The sequence below is a fragment of the Cupressus sempervirens genome, chromosome 2, assembly GCF_028749045.1.
Source record: "Cupressus sempervirens isolate cs-2001-9-10 chromosome 2, ASM2874904v1, whole genome shotgun sequence".
NCBI lineage: Eukaryota > Viridiplantae > Streptophyta > Pinopsida > Cupressales > Cupressaceae > Cupressus > Cupressus sempervirens.
This window is the reverse complement of record NC_143119.1, coordinates 410,009,358-410,029,927: the sequence shown is the minus strand read 5'-3', so window position 1 is coordinate 410,029,927 and position 20,570 is coordinate 410,009,358. Positions and strand designations below refer to the sequence as shown.

The window sequence follows — 20,570 nt, the reverse complement described above, 5'->3', positions numbered from 1 at the left end:
GCAACTGCTAGTTCCTCCTTCCCTCTGTCGATAAGTCTATGTGAGCTGCTCCAATTCTGTATTATGACCGATTTCTACATACTCTGCCATGTCTATTAACTATCCAGGGTATTCTCTCAATACTGAAGATAGTGGACTATATTTGCAGAGGTCCTGCCCACATAGCAACCAAACCAATTAGATGTCTCTGCAATTTCTTAGTCTGAGCCACTGTGAGAGCATCTTCCAGCTCTGAAAATAGGCAAAGGTTGAATACTTTCACCATATTCTTCTGCCAATCTCTGCAATCAATGTCTTCCCCCCGTCCTCCCTAGCAATGAGAAGCCCCATCCTTTAATTCCTCCTACCAATCCTCAATGGCACCTTCTTGTTTTCTCTGCAGTGGCTTCCACGTAGCCTCAGCCTTCCACCTGCTAAAGGTAATGGCTCACTCATGACTCTGATTTCCCATTCCACATGGTTCTCCCACCTTGCCAAGCTCACCTCTCTTTTGGTTATATAAGTATATTTGTTTCCTCAATACAGAACACGTAATCAAAAATACAATTATATGTTGGTTCTAATCATTATGTGCTAAAAATAGGGAATAGAAAAAGCATTTAATAAATTAATATTTTCTGATTGTCTTCAAATAGCGAGGGGGGACATTACAGAATCAGCAAGCTCGAGAAGCGTGTGGCGACAACGCTCCTTGTTTGGTCAAACATTTGAGCCAACTGTAATTTATTATGACAATCAAAGTTGTGAAAATGTTGTCATCCATGAGAGGAAGTCTCAATATTCAGTTCTCATTAAGTCCTTGTAATACATTTTTTCTTTGAGATGGAGAAATCTGAAGTGAAAGCCCTTGAAATGTTTTTTTTTTTTTTGAGATGGAGAAATTGGAGGTGAAAGCCCTTTCAATGCATTTTTCTCTAAGATGGGGAAATTTAAGGTGAAAGTGCTTGTAAAGCATTTTTCTCTAAGACAGAGGAATTTGAGGTGAAGGCCCTTATTTGTCTCTGAGACGGAGGCATTGTTCTTTACACTCATGGGAGTAGCTATAGTGGATGTCATGTTGAAAGACTCCATGACAACATCACCTTGAGTGACCCCTTGATGTGAGCTTGTGTTTATTTTATACGTGTGAGTTGTCATGGCAAATATCATGTTGAGTGACTCCATGATACTATCACGTTGAGAGACACTGTTATAAAGTTTTGTGTTACATCCCGTATTTTGCTCAATTTTAAAATATTCTATATAGCCGTTGAGACTTCATGTGAACATGAATTGATTGGTGAAAATCGGTTATTCGTTATGGTTTCATGTGAAATTGAAGTATTGGTTATTCGTTATGACTTCATGGGAATAAGAAATATTGGGGCATCAACTACAAACCGGGGGGGAAGCATTTCCAAAAAAGGAAAGGGCATGAGAGCACCACCTACCACTGACCTAATAGGTATGGGTCCTAAACCACCTTGGTCAAGAGAAAATTGGACTAGGCAAGGAAGGGTTTACCAAGTGATCACCATGAGCTAACTGGTCAACGCACCTGATAAGATAATAAAATAATCAAACTAAGAACAAAATTGTTACCTTGAGCTTTCTATTGTGTTAGACATGTCTTAATATAACGATACCATGGTACCTATATGTACTTGTACATGTATACACATATATGTATATATGCATAAATTGAATCAAGACGTACATGAATGTATACACCTACTTAAAATATGACGTGTACACAAGATACGTATGCTTAGAATATTATGCATGTATATGTGTATGTGTACATGCATATACAAGTATAGGTAGATACAAGATGATGTCCTTATATTAACACACTAAGAGTGAAATTATTATTATTTTCCAACCTTCGCAATGGATTTAATATTATTTCATGTCATCGGTCTTTATAAATTCCAACAGCCATATTTTCTTTTTATCTTCATCGGCCCTTCATAATATTTGTGTTGTCATATGTATTGTCAAATTTCCGAAGGCTCTTGAACATAACTCTTTTGGTTGCCACCTTCTTCCATCTTGTTCGTAACCGAGCATGCAAGTAAGACAAGAAGACAATCTCTCTAAACCCTACTGCATTCATTTCCAGGAATCATAATCAGTGATCTCATTCGGTATTGCCATGGAAGATTTCCTTTTTGCAATCAGCATTTGGTCATAGTACCGGTTTTTCCTAGTTGCAAATTGCATTCACACCCATCCATATTTCATATCATAGATTCATTTCAAGTGTCGTGAATTGTGCTTAGTCTAAGGTCACTTTCCTTCTTTGATTTCCAAACCTTGGTGTTGTTCTTGCTTATTGTGATCGCAAGAGGGTCTGATTGTTCATAGACAAGGAGCTGTACCAGGCGTTCCAAGACTTCCATCCAGGTGTGGGTGTTAATACCCCCGATTTTACAACCAGGTCATGCAATTCCTTTCTGCGTATTCCTTCCTCTGTTGTTCTATTTAAAAGCTTTGAATGCTAGTTAGCTGATCTGAAGGAGTGATATTAAATTGAGATAGAGCCAGATGGGCTAGATCCAACTAGAATGTCTTGATTGTCATAAGCCTAATTGAATAGATGCATGCAAGAAGAGACTGAATTATCTGTTGTGTACTTTTATGATTACTACATCTGATTTTAAATAAAATTCAAGAGAATTCAACTTTGTGCATTACTTATACAGGGGCATCATTAATATGCATTTGAGATAAGAGAAGGTAGTCTCATGGAATTAAGTAAATTGTTATACAAAGAACTTCTCTTATTAATGTTTATTAGAAGCTCAGGCTGGGAAAACACAAACAGAGATTATCCATTGATATAGACAGCCACATTGAGATTCATCGAGGATGACCAGCAATGTCAAGATGAAAAGTGTGGGCTGATATCAAATGATCATTGGGTTATACCTGCAAGAAAGAGAAGAAATCAGAAACAAAATAAACAGTTGATGAGCTTAAACAAATAGCTATAGACCGAGTCAGCTCATGGTGATCAAAGGATATAATTCTTATTGTCAAGTCGAGTAGTGGGTGATCGGCTAGCTTGTAGTCGGATAAATGGGCTCATGGGAAGGACTCCATAGCGTAGCCGGCTATATGATTCACTCTCTTGCACCTGGATGTTCAGTGGCAGGATAGGGGTGTCCCATGCCTAATCCCAGGTAGGGAGGGTTTTTTAGTTGAGATTGTGTAGAGATACTTGACCCCTGACAATGCCAAGACTTGTATTAGACGGAGATATGATCTACATTCAGATTATGTTTTTTTAACGGGAATTTTACTTTTATGTTCTTGCAAGTTCAGTTGAAGATATGTTTAGATGGCTAATATGGTTAAAGTAGATTCTCTCATTTCAATTGACTAGGACTAAGTTAATCTGTTATAACCATTGATCCCTTTCATTTAAATATGTGAAATAGTTGTTATAACTGTCCTTCATATGATTATGAAAAGTAATGTATCTTTTGTTCAATATTTAAATTGCTATGGAAAAATAGCTTTGTTAATGGTTAGTTATGATGGCAGTTAAATATATTGCATTTGTTGATTGAATGCTTTCTTAATCTGCTATAGCCATTAAACTCTTTCATATAAACATCTAAATAGCTGTTATAACTGCCTTCTCGTGCTCATGAATATGAAAAGGTAATTGTGTTCAATGATATGATAGTTGTTAGTTAAGGCTGGGAAAAATGGGATGTTACATTTTGATTTTCTTCACAATGGGTGTAGCCATTGTGACTGTCATCTTGAGGGACTCCATGTGAATTTGGAGAAATCTCCTTTGCTAAAAGAAAGTGTTGAAGTTAGGTAGCTGCAGGAGTTATCTGCATACCTGCGATGATTATTCCTACCTAAAATTATTATCTCTTTCAGTCGATGTTTGGTATGCTCATGTGTGTACATGATTGTGTCTATTGAAGAGACATAACTGTTTGTAATTTATGAAGCTACAACAAATGTAGTGTCACTGTTATTGTAACTGTTGAAGTCTTCAATGATGATTGCTTCTTCCATATGTTGCACCTTGTCATTCATTAAAGAAAATGGAGTATTCATCTCCAGCAAATGAAAGAGTTCATTAGTGATAAACAAAGTATATAAACCATGTGCCACGATAGTCAAGTCTCAAACAGTTTCCTTCATGTATATTGGCTTTCAGAATTTGATGGATTTCAATATTATCGTGTGACATTTGGAATTCTAAGCATCTACTGTATCGTAACTGCTGATCATTCGGAGACACCACAATGTAGCTGAAGAGACATCACCGGGATGTTGAGAGGTTGAAGTCCTGCAAAGTCACCACCAGTAGCTGACATGACTTCCTGTGGTGTTGGCTTTTTGGTTTTTCTTAGCAGCTGCTAATTCTGTTTAATGTTTTTTGTGTGTGGGAATGTGATTGAGAAAACTATCCTGTAGCGAGAAGTGGAGAATTTTATGGTGATTACTTTTAGCACAGCAGGCAGTTCTTTCTGTAATGAGATTATCGGTTCTTCCGTTGAAGCGATTTATTCTGAGATCTTTGCCTTATGAAGGGAGTTGTTGTAGGATCAAATTGTGTCATACAGCATTCTTGATTAGTATTGTTCATTTTCTTTCAGTATTTGTTTGCTAGAGATAGAGGGAGTTGTGTTCATTATCACTTCTGCATGCAGCATTCTTTATGTATGTAGTTGCAAGTTCAAAAGGGAGTTCTGTGGATTCTTTATTCGTTTGAAGGCTCAAGAATCTGTGACCATACTTAGACTTTGTCATTGTTATTCAATAGAGGAGAACTTTTTGGTGTGTATGGGTTTTCCCCTCGAGTAGGAGGGTCTCTCTGGTGTTCTTGTTTTTTTGATTTATTTGTTATTTAAATTTATGCAAATATGGTTCTGAATTTAACATTTCATAGATTTGAAGCAAGTGCAAACACAATTAGAATAGAAAAAAAATTGATTCGACTTAACTTCCAACAGAATTATTTACAAATTTATATATAGATATAATGTCACTACATAAAATCAAAAACTTTCTATGAAGTTCACAATTCAATCTAACAATATCTTTTTATCTTTAAATAGTGTTTTTTATTAGTTTGCATGCTAAAACTGCTCCAAAAAAAGCTAATCTAAGTGGAATCGGTTCCCCACTGAAATTCTTATTCCAAAAGTGACCTTTCTTACAAAGCATTTGTTGCATATTTCTGGGGAGCTGGCTGCTTCATGTTATCTACAGCAACAATTTGGTCAAATGATATTAGATCCCGTCATCCAGATTATTGTGCAAGCAATGCCAGTTTCGTGTCGAGATTGACACTCGCAACCCTTAAAAGAAAGCACAAGCTATACACTTTGCAGTTCAGATGTTCGGTTCACATGAGACCTCACATATTCTCTATTGCTTATTAAGATACTCTATTTTCGTCTAGTATTAATTGCAACAGATTTCCACAATCCTCTATTTTCTTCTAGTATTGTTCTCTATCTACTTTAAGAAACTTTGGTAGCTTCTGGACATAAATTTTGTTTAATTTCATCCTCTAGAGCATTACCCATGCCAAGCCACACGAAGTTTTGAATGCTTCACAAAATGACAGAAGCATTCACTCAGTACTGCCTATCAACTTAGATTGTTCAGTAGCCCAAACAGAATGGTATAGAATGTAGGAGAGGCTCAGTCCAAGACTCTTGCTAGATGCCGGTGATGACTACTTTCTAGAGATTATTTATCAGAGGCCATTCTACAAAAGATTTTTTTCACCACGAAGTAGAAGTAAATCAAAAGCCATGATGATAATAAATTCTTGTAGATTAAGCTACTTTATCTAGTCATTGAGACCTACTGATTTATCATACAATGTATCAATCTAGTTTTTATTCCCACCATATACTTGAGTCCAACGAAACTGCCTTGCCACTTGTATAATATTATTTCCAACTTTGATTGAATTCCAATTTTCCAATAATTATAATAAATTCACAAGTTAAAAATCACTAATGCAAACAAATTGTAATTGAGGCAGGTATTAGAAAATCTGAAATTCGTATTGTGGGCACACAATTTAGCAAGAAAAATTTAACAGCAGTAAATTTACATGCAGACTCAAAACTCCATAAACCATGGGAGTGTCCCCTCCCACACCCCAAATCCCCACGTTTCAAGCATGGTACATCTCCAGGACATGAAGACTTGTAGGGGACATCCCCCAACTGTCTGAATACATGCTCTACCATCCCATGGGTGTGTCTTGGACATCCTTCTTTCTGAGAACTCCTTGACTCCCCGAAAATACCCCAAACATCTCAGGGATGCCCTTGTGTCTCCCACAACCAGGTAATAAAAATGTGTGATACTGTTATCAGGATTCGACTGTGTAGTATTCGGGTCAAACTCCTTCACCCATTTTCATGAGTATTGGTTCACAAGAACCCATCTCTCATGAGAATGAATGGAAGACAGCACCCATTGCATCTAGGTGAACCTCACAACAGTCAATGAATTTAACCTGAAAACTACACACCTGAATCCTGATAGCAATAAATAATAATATAATTACTCATCGATTGAATAATATACTTTTAGATTGTCAATTTATATCAGATTTAATAACAATTTAAATTAATTATTTAATAGAGCATTTAAAGCAACTTTTTATATCAATGAGCATTAAAGAAATAAAGTCACTTCATTTCAGATTTTAAAAAATGCAAAGAAGTGGAATGCCAAGAGGTAGGTTGATGTAAGGCCAAGAGTTCCTGGAGAATACTATTAAAGAACAGGAGGAGGGTTTTCAGAAGATTTTAACATATTATTTTGATTTGAAGAATTTGTCTGATGCATTTTCATTAGCTGAATTTTTTGAAGACAAAGACCTTCAGGAATTGACAGAAGGGCTGGACAGAAAACTGGTTCTAAAATGAGGTAGATTTGCGAAAAAGTCTACATTTGGGCAAAATTGAGTAGAAAATATTCCTGGAATGGTATTTTGTATTTGAAACTAATTTGGTAAATAAAGGAGCCGATTGCCTGCCTGCTCGATCCAGTTTTATATTGAATGCAGTCCCATCCCAATAAGATTTTCTATAGTTGACAAATAAATAATATGGAACTTGAATAAAAGTGTTGACTCATTGAAGTAATAAAAGTTATGGTAGATGTTAAAAACATTGCTATGGGAATACAAAAGGGAATCGTGCTCATTTAGTTGAATTAACGATTGAAATGGTTATCTTATTAGTATATCCTTTGCATCTACATGGCTGTATTGCAAGTGTGTTTCTTAAATCTGAAAGTGAATATTCACAGAGCTTGCAGTATATAAGTGTTGCATAGATTGTCCTTAGTCTGTAACAGTAAACTGATTAATGCAAATCCAGAGCTGTGATCTTCTTATTGAAAAGATTGCATACAAAAATATCCCTGAAGAACAAATGAACATTTCAAACTATTATGATTTCTAAGTGTCAGTCCAAATGCTTGATTAAGCACATGCTGTTCTGTGGCAATAACTTGGTTCAATATGTAAACTGTTAGACAAACTGCCTTTATGGAATCCATGTTTATTGTGAAAGTTATTATCAGTCAAGTGTTTGGTTGAATGAACAATCAGAAAGTTGGTTTTTGTACTGAAAGGTTGAAATCAAATTTAGGTAAAGAACCATTCAGACTTGCCGCAGGGGCTCCTACTTATGAATAGGTAATAAAGTGGTTTTTTTTTTAAATAAAAACACATTGTAATCTCATTTCATATTGGTATCACTGCTATGTTTTAAAATAGCAAGGACTTGGTGTTGCACAAAATAAGATTTAGGATTGTGAAAATAGCATTCACCATTAAGGTTTGGGTGGTCTTGAAGAACTTAATTTGTGCTTAGTGGTGCTACCCTCAGATCCCGTGACAGGTTCTGCCCCTCAACCCTGCTTAAAGCTCCCATGTGCGGCACTGGCCTTCAACCCTACTATGGGATTTTCAACCACCAGTGCTAACGTCCAATGTAATCAGTGAAATGTTATGTCAGGTTCGAGTTCGGGAACTATGAAATTGGATGAAGATTGACACGGATAAAAATTTGAAAAAAAAAATCGATATTAAATTTGCCTTAATATGTGTGTGTGTGTGTCTATGTATAATAGTATATATCCAATAATTTATTTTTGTTTTCTTCTTTTGATTCCTAAAAATTAAAATTAAAGTAGTTTTTATTTTATAAAACATTAAACTTTGTATGCTAAATAAAATGAAAAATAATAGATAATCGAATTTTATATTTGTTGACACATTAATGTAACAATAAATAAATTATATACTAGATATTATTATTGTATTCAAAGTTAATAAAGATAAATTTTATAATAATAAATAAACTTAAATCTTCTAATGTTATTAAGTAAATAAAAATAATAACATAAAATTTAATGTATCTTAAACATCCAAAAAAGCCTAATATATTATTCTTCCTGTGAATAGCTCGAATGATTTTTGTCAGATCGTTGTCTGCAACCAAAGTGAAGAAATAGCACATTACTATGACAAAAGAGCACATTATTTATTGCCGTCAGAAGTTATTGTGGTCTGCATGCAAAGAGAGGACAATAGTGGCGATGGCAGCCCAAGCAGAGAAGACAATACTGGCAACGGCAGGCCCAAGTGGAGAAGAGATAATAGTGGTGACAACAACTCAAGCAGAGAACAGACAACAGTGGCAACTGAGCTTAGCCAATGAAACCAAATGGATTTGTATTTTGGTGAACCAGAAGTTTTTTTCTGGCTATACGAACTTAACCAGAATTTATTCAAATTTTTCTAAATTTTTCAAGGTTCACAGAATTTCGAATCTGTAGCCAAAAATTCGGCAAACCTTGTGACTTAGGTAAAATGTTTCTGATGACTAGTAATTTAAAATTTAATCAGTATGCCCAAGTTTCATTTGTAATTTTTGTAGTTATAGTTATTCCTTGAACATCTTTTTTATAAATAATTGTTCATGTAATATATTTATTTGCACCACCAACCCACTGTACCAAAATTGAAAACCCCATGTCATCATCCCAAAACTTAGGGCCTTGGTCCCCTGTCCACCTATCAGAAAACTATGTGGAATTATGTCTCCTTAAATTTCATAGCTCTGTTGGCAAAAATTGAAGACTTTACCAGCAATAGGTTCTCAAACTTTATTAGACTTATTCATAGTGACTAAATCTCTCTTAATTGTGATTGGAAATAGATACCACTTATTATGCAATTGCAGAAGAGAAAGAAATGAGTTGAGAAGTCAACCAAATTTTATTACGAAGTAATTGGAAAATATTTGGTTGATATTAATAGAGACCAAGAGGTAAATTTATACAAGAGGTTGAATGATGTTTCCTTAGGATACAATCATAAAGAATACAAACATTCTATTCTAGAAACAGAAAACTAAATATTAGAAACATTCTAATATTTACAGAAGATTACAATAGATAACCATTAGATACTAAACAGAGATAATAGAAACTATCTATTATTGTAATACCCTCTCTTAATGGTTAATCTATCCAAAGTAGGAAGTTATCAAAAAGCGTAAAAGGCGGATTTTGTCTGCTCAAGGTGCTCCGCACTATTCGCTGTGGGCTGCGAACCAAATTGCTTAGATAGGGCAGCTAAGCGCTTCCACCATTCAACCTTCATGTGCCCATACTTGTGGAAATAGTTGCATTGAATATTCTTTTTCAAAGAGCCTTCTGAATCTAGAGCAAAAGATGTCTATTTAGATGACTTTTGATGGTACTTTGGATAATGCTCCAAAACTTTGCAAATGAGCATAATGCTCCAAAACAAACTGCAAAAAGCCATGATGTTTAGAAGAAAATCGAAAAAAAAAGCCAACATGATTTCTTTAGTGAAAAATCAATCAAAACCCAACATGATTTTTGAGGTGAAAAAAAAATCAAAACCCAACATGATTTTTGAGGTGAAAAATTAATCAAAACCCAACATTTTTGTGGTGAAAAATCAATCAAAATCCAACATTACAAAGCTTCATTTTTTAGGACAAATAGTAAAACCCAAGAGATAATTTTTGATGAAAAAATTACAAACCCACAAAAGAATCCCACACAACTTTGCAAATTACAGAATCAAAAAATGTAAGGGAAAATTTATATAAACCCATCAAGACTTTTTTTCGAGGAAAAAAATTATGAAAATAGACTAGAATTTTTAAGGGAGGCAAAATACAAGACTTTGCATGGTAAAGCAGCACATACAAACAAAATGCAAGTACATGCAACCCTCAAAAAGTGGAGACCCATAAAACTTGAAGGATGACCCAAAAGAGAGCTCGAAAAACCCAAAAAGAATATGTTGTCGATTTCTAGATCTGCTGGCTCAACAATCGAGGCACCCAAAAAATTTGACGACAATCCAATTAAGCTCTCAAAAAACCCACAAAGAATCCAAAATCAAAAAAAATCTGAACTCAAAAATTACAGTTTTGAACAAAGCAGCCCTGCTGCAAAAAAAAACACAGAGATTGACAGAAATGTGCAGAAAAAATAGACCGATCTGGACAAAAATGGGTTGCAGAACCAAATCACAAGTCGGCAGATTTAGATCTATCAAAGCAGAAAACCTAGTCGGATTATAGAGTGGTAAGTAAATATGCATGTAAATAATTTCAAAAATAAAAGGCAGAGAATTTCAACAAAGAAATTGTAATTATTTTCGAAAATATTTAGAGTATTGGCTCCGATACCATATTACAAAGTAATTGAAAAATATTTGTATGTTATTAACAGTGATCAAGAGATCAATTTATACAAGAGGTTGAAAGATGTTTCCTTAGGAAACAATTGTAAAGAATAGGAACATTCTAATCTAGAAACATAAAACTAAATATTAGAACATTCTAATATTTATAGAAGATTACAATAGATAACCATTAGATACTAAACACAGATAATAGAAATTATCTATTATCGTAATAAATTTAACTAACATGCACATTAGCTTGCAAGCTGAAAGATGGAAAGCACTGATTTATTCATAGAGAAATACAATAAGTTGATGTGCATGTGAACAAATCCAAAATAAATAAGTAGCAATGAAAATGTTAAATATCATTAACCCAATAGTGCAGAATTCATATGACCAACTAGAGGATGACAATGGTGATCTTGAAGCACCTGGCAACAGCCATGTAGCTAGGTGCACCCTTGTTGGAGAGGATTTAGCAGCTAGCAATGACTTCTTTCTTTACATATTCCGAAAAGTCAAATCTAATTTATTTGAAAACCAAGGGTGAAGGCATGTATATTTTATAATGTAGAACACATGTTTCAATTGAAAGAGGAATTGGGTTGTATCCCTCAAAACAAAACAAAGTAATTAGTTAAGAGAAAACCCTTGTGTAATGCTTGTTGTTGACCATTTTTGCCCCCCCCCCTTTTCAATATTGACCAGATCTTATGAAAACCAGGGTGATAGCCTTAATCCATGTCCTTCGGACTATTCATTTGCAGACTAGATAGGGATATGTAAAAATCTTTGACTTTTCTTTTATATCCCTAAGCATTATAACTTTCATATCAAAGGAGGTTTTTCAAGTTACGATCTTGCAATCACATCCCTGTTCGCATAATCGCAAGTAGTCATGGCTTAACCATCAAGAGGGTCGCGAGGGTGCGAAATGGCCAAGTGCATGGTTTGCACAACTTCGCCACAATGTAAACTAACATTCAAATGCAGGTGGCAATGCTATGAAAAGCCTTTGGTTGCATGATCGTAGGAAACTTCGAGATCAAGCAGTCTCAAGCTGCGACCATGAAAAGATTAACTCCAGTAGTCTAACTGACATGTTCTCGCAAGGTTGTAGGAGGTTAAGGACTAACCAGAGATCAAATTGCGAAGTGGCAATTTCTTCTGGGCGCATGTTCGCAAAGTTAAAAAGTTATGATCAGAGTCAAGGTGCGAGCATGTGACACGCTGACACGTGTCATGGTGGGCTAGGGAAATTCCAATTCTCTTGGTCGCATCATCACAAGGACCGGTATCGAAGGAATTGTTAATCGAATGAAAGTAGATTAGTTTGATCAATTTAACTCCATCGATGAGCTTCAAAGTTTTAAGTAGCGACCTTGCGATAGTCAACATCTCAATCAAAGTTAAGTGTTTCGCATCTTCGCATGCAATTAGGGCTTAACTATCAAGAGGGTTGTGAAGCCGCGAAAGCATCTACAATTAAAGTCTAAGGGTCATCGCTGTGAGGCCTCGCCCCGACCCATCCTAGCATCGATGATACATTATGATTTTTATACTCATGACTCGTTATGTCAGAACATTATTTGATGCACTGAACATTATTATGCTATTTATGTTGTGTGATGCTTTACTTTCAGATATTTGATTTCGTCATTTAATGATTTATGAAGATGTATGATGATGAAGTAAATGAATGCAAAACTAACATTTTGATTATGCAATTTTAACAGTCGAAAATATGAGTAGAATTAGATAAATAATTGATTATTAGAAAAATGGATGTTTTAATTTATATGATTTTTCTAATACGTAAATTACAAAATGCGTGTGATTTCTTGAACCTACTGATGTGTGCAATGAGTGTGCAGGATATGTAGCCCGGAAACCCCTTGTTAATTTGTGTTATCTTTGCATTGTCTTCTTTGAAGGTTGTTAATTGGTCTTAAAATTTTCCTAGCTTTTGTTTGGTTCATATTAAGTCTTTAAGGCTTAAAAACATTAAATTTAAGTGCCCTAGGGGTAAAGGTATGGGTGGGGAGTACTTTCCACCCCCTTAGCCTCCTTGTTTGACTTTTAGGGTCACTCAAAAACCCTATTTTTGGTTGATTGCGAAAATTGATTGTCTACTCCATGTGTTGGTGACTCAAACTCCATCTTGAGTTTGCTTGAAGTCTAGTTGAGTTAAGGATCATACTTAGAGGATTTTGGAGTAGTTTTGGGGTTGTTACCCAATCTGTAGATTTGGAGAAAGTTGGAAGATTGAAAGAAGAAAAGGAAAAGCTCTTCTCAACCCACCATTTTTGCCATAACTCTTTTGGTGAAGGTAGGAGTTCTTCACTTCTTTGAATTGTTTTCTTCATTTGTTCATGCTTGAATCTTGCTTGAATCCTACATAAGGCATTGTGTTGTTTTTGTATTGTTTGCTTATGTGTTGGGGTTGATTGGGAGGGATCTTAACTTGTTCTCTTTTGATGTTATTCTCATGCTTGCTTGATGTTTTGTGTTTTGAGGGGATTTCATGGGGATTGTTTTGGGATTACTCACCCTTGGATAGAGAAAAAGTGGCCATGTACGGGGGAAGGGCCTTAGTTGGACCTCAATGGTGTAGAGTCTCCTCTCATGGTGAGAGGAGGGAAAAAGGGTAGGGTGTATGGGCCCCTACTTGTCATCACATACTTTGGTTGATATTGTGAATTCTTGAATATGGAAAGGAATGAAAATCCTTGTGGAAATAGCCCCGAAAGGGCCTTGTAGAAGAACGAAAGTTCTTGAAGTTTTAGCCCCGAAAGAGCTATGTTATGGTATGGTGATTGACGTCTCCCATTGGGAAAATCCACCTCCCCCCAGTCAGGTCCTATGTTTGGATCTATTGTGTAAAACCGGGTTGGGGTGTATGCTTGATTTGTTATTGATGTTGTGATGTTTCACCCCGGGTCAACTCTTGTCTTCTCCTTGTATTTCCTTGAAGCTTTGAAGGTATTGGAAGAAGGCACTTGTGAAGGATTTTGAAAAGATTTCATTTGAATTGTAATTTTATGTAAAATATATTTGAATTTTGATGTATTGGCAAAGACATCGGGTTTTCTTACTGGTTCTTTCCCGATGGAGCCTTGAACCAGGATGAATAATAGAGAAAAAAAAAGATTATGAAAATCTCCTTGTATTGCTCTTATGTGATTTCAGATTTTGCATATGCATTGTGAGAGGATGTTAATGACTTAGTTTAACTGTCAAATGGAAAGGTTATGAGAAATCTAGTTTAGTTAAAAGTATTTCCATTGGATTTAATTGATATGTTGAGTTTACCACCTTTGTGTATTATAAGAGTATCATGGAAGAGAAATTCAATGTAATGATAATGTTGTTTGCAATGTTTTGAATACAAGTGTATAGAGGTGAAGAGTTAATTTTTCATTGTAGAGAATGAATTGCTAAGATAATGAATTTGCAATTGGCTCATGGTCATGTTATGAATATTATTCTGAATGTTAAGATACTTAAAAATTTGTGAGCTATATACATAAGGCATCTCCAATTTTCTAAATCCATGGATGAGAATAGTCAGATCTCTTTCATATAAGAATTCTGTCATGACTCCTTATGTGTTGTTGGTGTTGAGGCTATTGGCCAAATGGAGCAAAAAGATCATCAATTTAGATTATCAAACATAATTTAGGATTCTCTAATGTATCATTGCAATAGATATCGTGATGCCTTAGAATATGGTAGTAGAGAGAAACAAATAGAGGATATATAATTTATAAGGTATAAAACATAAAGCTTGCTGTAGACACACAAATTACTCTCTGGATTTTATATGGAAGAAGTGGAAATAATATCTACTAATACAGAACAATATAATAATCAAAGAATATACTGTAGTATCTTCTAAATAAAATAATAGAATACCTAATTTACAAGTAAGACATAACATAATAGAATAACCTAAAGTAAGCACCTAAGGTACAAATCACTATCATTCAAATCAAGAGTCAAAAAGAATTAATGATGATTTCCCTAAGTGAGGGTCGACCCAGCATATGGATGGGACATTTAATAATAAAATAATTAACAAAAAACATATAACATTGAAACAAGTTGTTGCCTATTAAAAAGCTAGGCGACCAAGATGATGCAGGTTTTAAAAAAATGCCTTGTATGGGAAGAGGGACAATGAGGGACCCACCTCCCCATCATCCCCTCCCATGCCTCCCAAGTTTACCAAGCACATTTAGCGCTGTCTAAGCCTGACATAGGTCAGGAAACGTCTTGTCCCCCTGCCTCCTAAGTAGCCAACATTGGGTGAAGGTCCCATCTTGAATGGGGCACGAGCTTGGAAGTAGGTAAGAGACTTTATAACAAAATGTTTAATCTAAAACCATGATGGGATAAATTTCGCATGGGAGAAAGTCAAGGGGGTTAGTTAGCACGCGGATTGAGGTGGATAGGTGTTTGGGTAAGGGGGAAGAGTAGCATATAGTGTTAAGAACAGTGCATAGTTAGTATTAATGAATGGTTAGAGATACAAATTTAGGGATGAACTTTTATGAGGTGTTTAGATAATAGAGTTACAATATTCTTGGGGTAGTTAGTATATTAAGTAGGATTTTAGTTATAGTTTAGTGGTTAGCTACTAGGAATGTTAATAATTAAAAAGAACATTAGCAACCTTGTATGCTTTAAGTTAGTAAGTTTAGTTTTGGTTAAAGGTTGTTAGTTTAGTTTAGTATTATGATGATTTTAAGTTCAAGCTAGTTTAGACTTAGTTGTAATTTAAATTAGTAATAGATTTGTTTAATTTTGAGATCAGTACTCATTTTATATTATTAGAAATTAGTATAATGTTTTTATGTTAGTATAGACGTTAGCATAGATGTTAGTATAGATGTTAGTAAAGAGTTTTAAAAGAAAAGTAGTTAGTATTCTATGTTAATATTAACTTAGGATAGTATTAAGTTAGTAGTGGTTTGTGTTTTGTTAATGTTATAAAGTTAATTCTAAATTAGTTTGTTTATTTTTATTTTTGTTTGTCACCTCTTGTTATAGTTTAATCTTATTCTGTATTATTAATTAGTTTTATATTATTGTGAATTAGTTAGATAAATCTTAATATTGGCATTTTAATAGTGGACTTAAATTTGTAATAGTTGAATAAAGTTTAGTTTCACTTATAGACTTAATTGGAATAGATTCTGGCCTTCAATTTTAATTGTAATCGATAGATTAATAAATTTGAAAATTTTGAAATAGTTGAATAAAGTTTAGTTTCACTTATAGACTTAATTGGAATAGATTTTGGCCTTCAATTTTAATTGTAATCGATAGATTAATAAATTTGAATGTTATAAGTATGTTGGAGAGAATTATAAATTAAAATGTAGATAGTACATTTGAAAATAAAGTTTACCTCCACTGTATGTGTATATTAGGGTTAGTTTAGATTTTGGATTAAAGATTTAATACGTAGATAGTATGCATTGAGTAGTTAAATTTAATTGATCTTCTAGAGTTTCAACTCGTCTTAATGTTAAATGACTAAATTTGTAATGTCGATCAAGTTATTAAGTTAATAGAAGGGACTAGTTAATTAATTCATCATAAGGTTGGTGGTATATTGTTCATAGTTAAATTGTAGCTAAAACAAGAATATGTAATTAAGAGATAGATGTCATTCAGTCAGCATGTTAGTTTAAACATATTGATTTAGTGTTGTGATAATCTAGTGTCTTCCTTAGAAGGTGATAAATTAAAGAATCATTAAAACAATTGAAGGGGTTAGGACTTTAATTAAATGGGATTAGTCGCTTAACTTCATTATTGATTGTCGAAGAAACATTAAGTTCACCAAACTATCTCTCCTATGTTATGTTTCAAACTGAGTTGTCACCTTTTTTTTATATATCAATGTCGAACTTATATCTATCTTCAAAGTACCTAGGGTTATCAAAATTTTAAACTACTCGAACTATTAATTCCATTATAGTTAATCATCTAATATCTTTTACGACCATGTTATCTTATTTAACCATAGTTCTTAAAAAAAATTTGTTGTGTGTGTTTTGCCCCTTATTTTTTTTGGGCATGACAATCGCATCCTCGCAGAGGGTTAAGGTCAACCTAAGGTCAAGGTGGCGATGGTGCGAATGCTTTGGTCGCTCATTCGCAAGGTTAGAGGACGAGTTAATTCAAACAATCGCGAGGTTGCGATCAACATTAAACAGTTAACTTCTCAGGCATTTGCAACAGCGCAGAGGATAAAGATGCTAAACCCCAAACCACAACGATGGTGCCAAGGGCCAATCTCATGTCAGGCACAAGGTCGCAACAGCTAAAGAATTTAAGTGATAACAAGCTGCGATGGTGCAAAATGATCATTTCTCAAGGATCGCAAGGTTGCCGCGGTTAAGAGAATAAGGTAGAAACTGGTTGCGATGCAGCAATAAGCATGGAATATGAGGCGTCGCAGTTTCGCACTGCCAAACAGTTAAAGAAAAATGCAAGCTGCGAACACTAGCAGTCAACAGGTCAACAAGCAGATAGATGCTAGGTGAGGTGGCGAAATATTTCAAGGACATTGGTCCACATGGCAAGTTAGATGGTTGACTCTTTTTGACCTAATGATTTTTCTGACTTGGCATGGTTGTGGACACGGCATTAAGCAATTCTTAATGGCGAGCAAGTCCTTGATTGCTTACAACCGCTTTTTGAGTGTTCCCCATGCCTAGTCAATGCAGATTTTATCCTCCCGCCACTTGGTTATCCATCTACCCAATCAAAATGGTGATGGTCGCTGCTTCTGTCCATTCAAGGCCAAATTTGCACGCAAAAGAATTGATTTCCTGTATGTGGACATGTATTTGATCATGATATCCTCTATTCAACAATTATTGCTCCTTTGCAATCTCAACTCTACCTGGTTAGAGTTTGAACTCAATGTAATATCAGAGTTATGCCTGAAGTCTATAAAAGGTAGTTGTAAATATGTTTTGAGGGTAATTCCTCTCTGTTCTATTATGTTTACTTGCAACAGCCTTAGACTCTATAACTATATTGTTTGCCTTCCACTAATGAAATAGCTCCCTTCTTTACCTCTTCTTGCCATTCACTATTCCTGCATGTATTTTGCCTTGTTTTGAATTTTTCTTTATATTTTCTGAAGTTTATATGTTGTGTCCAAACTGTTGATGATTGTTGTATTCTGAAGATGTCTTTCCCTTCAGCATTTGATCAGTTCAAAACCCGCATGTGAATTCTTGGAGAGTAGAATAGAGTCAAGACTAGTGTATCTGGACTTTTCATTGATGTGTTGTGCATCCCAAAGAAAAGTTGCAACCATCTCAGTTAGGTGCATCACCCCGCTTTAGATTAGATTAGGTAGTTTGATTTCATGCATCTCCTTCTCCCTTTTCCTTCAAAGAGTAGTTAGGTGCACCCTGATAGTAAGAAAGCAAGCCTTCCCCGGAGACTCAATCTCGTTGTTCAAGTCCCACAACTTGAAGATTCTTTCCATGTTTCACAAGGTTGCCTTTAGGTAAAAACTTTAAACAAGGGTGCAAACCTTTGTGACAACACTTGCTTAAGATATCTCCTTTATTATAACCAAAATCTTGCTTAGGGACAAGAAATAGACTACCTTTACTTTCTCCTTTCTATCTACGATATCTGCATTTCAGAATAAAAAAGTATAGACCTTAAGTGACTTCTTTATGTATAAATGAATTTGTTTATTTTCTATTGAATATATTCTATGCAATAAACCATCTATCTAGGTCATAGACATTCAAATTTACAAACCTTTTTATTAAAAACTACCTGTTTCTGTTTCTTGGCCTAAGGTAGGGTCCTACCTAATATCATTCTAAGACGTTCAACTATGTAGTTTAAGAATTGGTGCCCATAACCTAGATTACTTGACATCATTTTAAGACATTAGTTCAAAGGAATGCAACTATGTAGTTTAAGAATTGGTGCCCATAACCTAGATTTGATTCTACTATTAAATGATGTAATTATGAGAACTGGTTCTCAGAACCCAGATTTGGTTTTAAATGTAGTTAAAAGAGTTGGTGCCCATAAGTCATGAATTGGATCCAACCATTGGATTTTTCAAACACATTCATAGAAGCTAATCCTTAATGTTTTAACACGCATCCCCGGAAGCATTTTTACTCCCCTTCCTAATCTTGACAATATCAGGATATTGTCAAGACATTAACAGCGATGAAAATGTATCAGAAACGCATATTCCAATGTTTAACTCAGTAGTCCAAATTGCCTTAAGGAGTTTTCAATAGAATCATTTGAACACAAGATAAAGCAATTGTGAAAAGTTGTTTGTGTTAGATATTCAAGAATCTGAAACACTAATTAATTTTTTCAAGGGGTCTATAGATGTTTTTGTGCAATTCAGTAAGATGTCTTAAACTCTTATGTCCAGCCTTGTGATCAGGGACCCATCTCCCTGCAAGTTTGAAGTTCTAAGTTCCACCCTCATCAGCTCTCTGTGCCTCTTATTTTGTCATTAAATTCCTGCAACTGGCAGATGTATATTCAATGTTGTTTTACATTTTGCAAATATTATATTTAACTTCAAAAGATACACAAAATAGTAGACATTGTGCCAATATTATGTTGACTTCCAAGGCCACAGCCTTAGTAGATCTATTCAAGTTCATTCCAAAACTTCCATCTGCAGTGTACTTTTTAACGGGAAACCTCAAAAACGGTTGGCATTTGTTGCATTAGAAATCAACAAACGCTGCCTGACTATTAAGGATTACTTATGGTTAGGATATCCTCTGAGCACATAGTTCCAACAATTCAAATTCATTTTCAAGCACAAATTTTTATTTTTATTTTTGAGATTTAACTCAATACTGAGGCTTTGAAATTACAGCAAAATATGAATGCATAATCTTAAGTAAATAATTCTAAACCAGAAACAGTGATTTTGACAGATACATGTTGAACATGTTAACACACATTTAATCTTACTTTGTATAACTTATGGTATTGTTGTGCTTGCTTCCTGCTCTTTCGCACTAGCACTCGAGAATCAGGGCCCATTCCACTAAAGCCAAATGAAAAAGAGAAAAAATAAGAAACCCACCATTCCAAAGTACTTAGTAAACTAATCTTTGTAGAGACAAATTCATGCATGTTCCATAAGCCAAATATAAAGTTACATCCTCCTATATGCCAGAAGAAAGTAATCAGTCAACATAGAAAAAAAATTTAAAACAGCGAAAATAGGTCCTTACCCAGGCACTCAAACATTATAAACAAGTGTTTTTGTTAGAACTTACAACATGTAGCCCTTGATAATGGTCTTATATTAAATTCATTAATGTCTCTCAAAGCTTACTTTCACATGTAATTTGGCCTTTTTCATATTAAATACATCCAAATTGATTAATGTCATCTTATGTCATTTAATAAAAAGAGTCCATCCTCCTATCCTGGCTTTGGGATGTTTTGATAGTAATGTTTGTGTCAATACATGGATGTATTGTTGATCAGCATAATATACTGCAGCATTTACACCTCCAAAATTTTCTTAGATCTTCTAGAATGCTTCCTGGTGTTAACAAGATGTAACAAATTCACAGTTATGCATTCTTTCATATCAATGCTAATCACCTGGGTAGTTAAAAACTACATGGTACTGTATCGTTTTATATCGAAATGAGAAATAATAACAATACAGTAAATGGAGCCCAAACCCAAGAATGGCCTAACTTAATAACTTTAATGAAATGAGAAACCTTACAACGATGTGACAAGTTGAGGGGTGTCCAGCTTCCAACAGCATGGATTTGATTGTGACTTTTGTTTCATGCGA

The 20,570-nt window shown here is 34.7% G+C and overlaps 1 protein-coding gene across 4 annotated transcripts in view; it reads right to left on the bottom strand.

The window, feature by feature from the left end:
• Positions 1 to 20,570, bottom strand: part of LOC149572848 (proteasome subunit alpha type-2-B) — a 71,680-nt gene that overhangs the window by 7,194 nt on the left and 43,916 nt on the right. For all 4 annotated transcript variants that reach the window (XM_089813922.1, XM_089813920.1, XM_089813921.1 and 1 more), the window contains one exon: positions 19,724 to 19,799. In XM_089813922.1, coding sequence (XP_089670048.1) covers positions 19,724 to 19,799 — 76 coding nt within the window. The remainder of the gene's footprint in view (positions 1 to 19,723; positions 19,800 to 20,570) is intronic.